Source organism: Condylura cristata, unplaced genomic scaffold, assembly GCF_000260355.1.
Source record: "Condylura cristata isolate star-nosed mole 26May11 unplaced genomic scaffold, ConCri1.0 scaffold00247, whole genome shotgun sequence".
Lineage (NCBI taxonomy): Eukaryota > Metazoa > Chordata > Mammalia > Eulipotyphla > Talpidae > Condylura > Condylura cristata.
Genome location: NW_004567348.1, coordinates 8,247 through 8,806, shown reverse-complemented (window position 1 = coordinate 8,806; position 560 = coordinate 8,247). Strand labels below are relative to the sequence as shown.

Genomic DNA, 560 nt, shown 5'->3' with positions numbered 1-560 from the left:
ACTCGGAGGCTCGCCCCCGCACGCCCGGGCGCAGCTCCGCCGCTCGCCACTCCCGCCCCGACGGGCCTTGTGTTTTCAGTGCAGGCGGGCATTCTGGGGGCCCCGAGGCCCAGCGCCACCCTGGCCGCCGCCCCAACGCCCAGCCCGCCGTCCTTCGGCTGCTGGGGCTCCCAAGCCACGACTGGTCCGGGCCCCAGGCCAGACTAAACGGTGCCCGCCGGAGCGTAGGGCCCGTTGGGTCCCCAGCCCCTCCCGAACCCCAGGCCGGGTGTCCACACAGTCCCCAGGCCAGGGCCTGCCCGCCTGTGCCAGACACACCCGCATGCACACGCACTCACAGGCGCCTCACTGACCCACACGCCTGTCTACCTACCTGCGGAGAAGGCCGAGGGCTAGGGCCGGCCGGTCCGCTTCTCCCCACACCCCGCCGCCGTGCAAAGCCATGGGCCCCCTCCCGCCCCCATAACTAAGCAGCACAATAACCGACTTAGCGAATTCAGGTAGAAGGAACGTTTAGGTAGCACCTATTTTGTACTGATTCTACAGTAGGGCCCGAGACG

At 69.1% G+C, this 560-nt stretch overlaps 1 protein-coding gene across 1 annotated transcript in view; it reads left to right on the top strand.

Moving 5' to 3' along the window:
- Positions 1-79: 79 nt before the first annotated feature.
- Positions 80-560, top strand: part of LOC105854678 (diacylglycerol O-acyltransferase 1-like) — a gene marked incomplete at its 5' end in the record, with an annotated part of 7,378 nt that continues 6,897 nt past the window's right edge. Inside the window, one exon of the mRNA XM_012734968.1 lies at positions 80-224. Within this exon, the coding sequence (XP_012590422.1) occupies positions 80-224 (145 nt within the window). The remainder of the gene's footprint in view (positions 225-560) is intronic.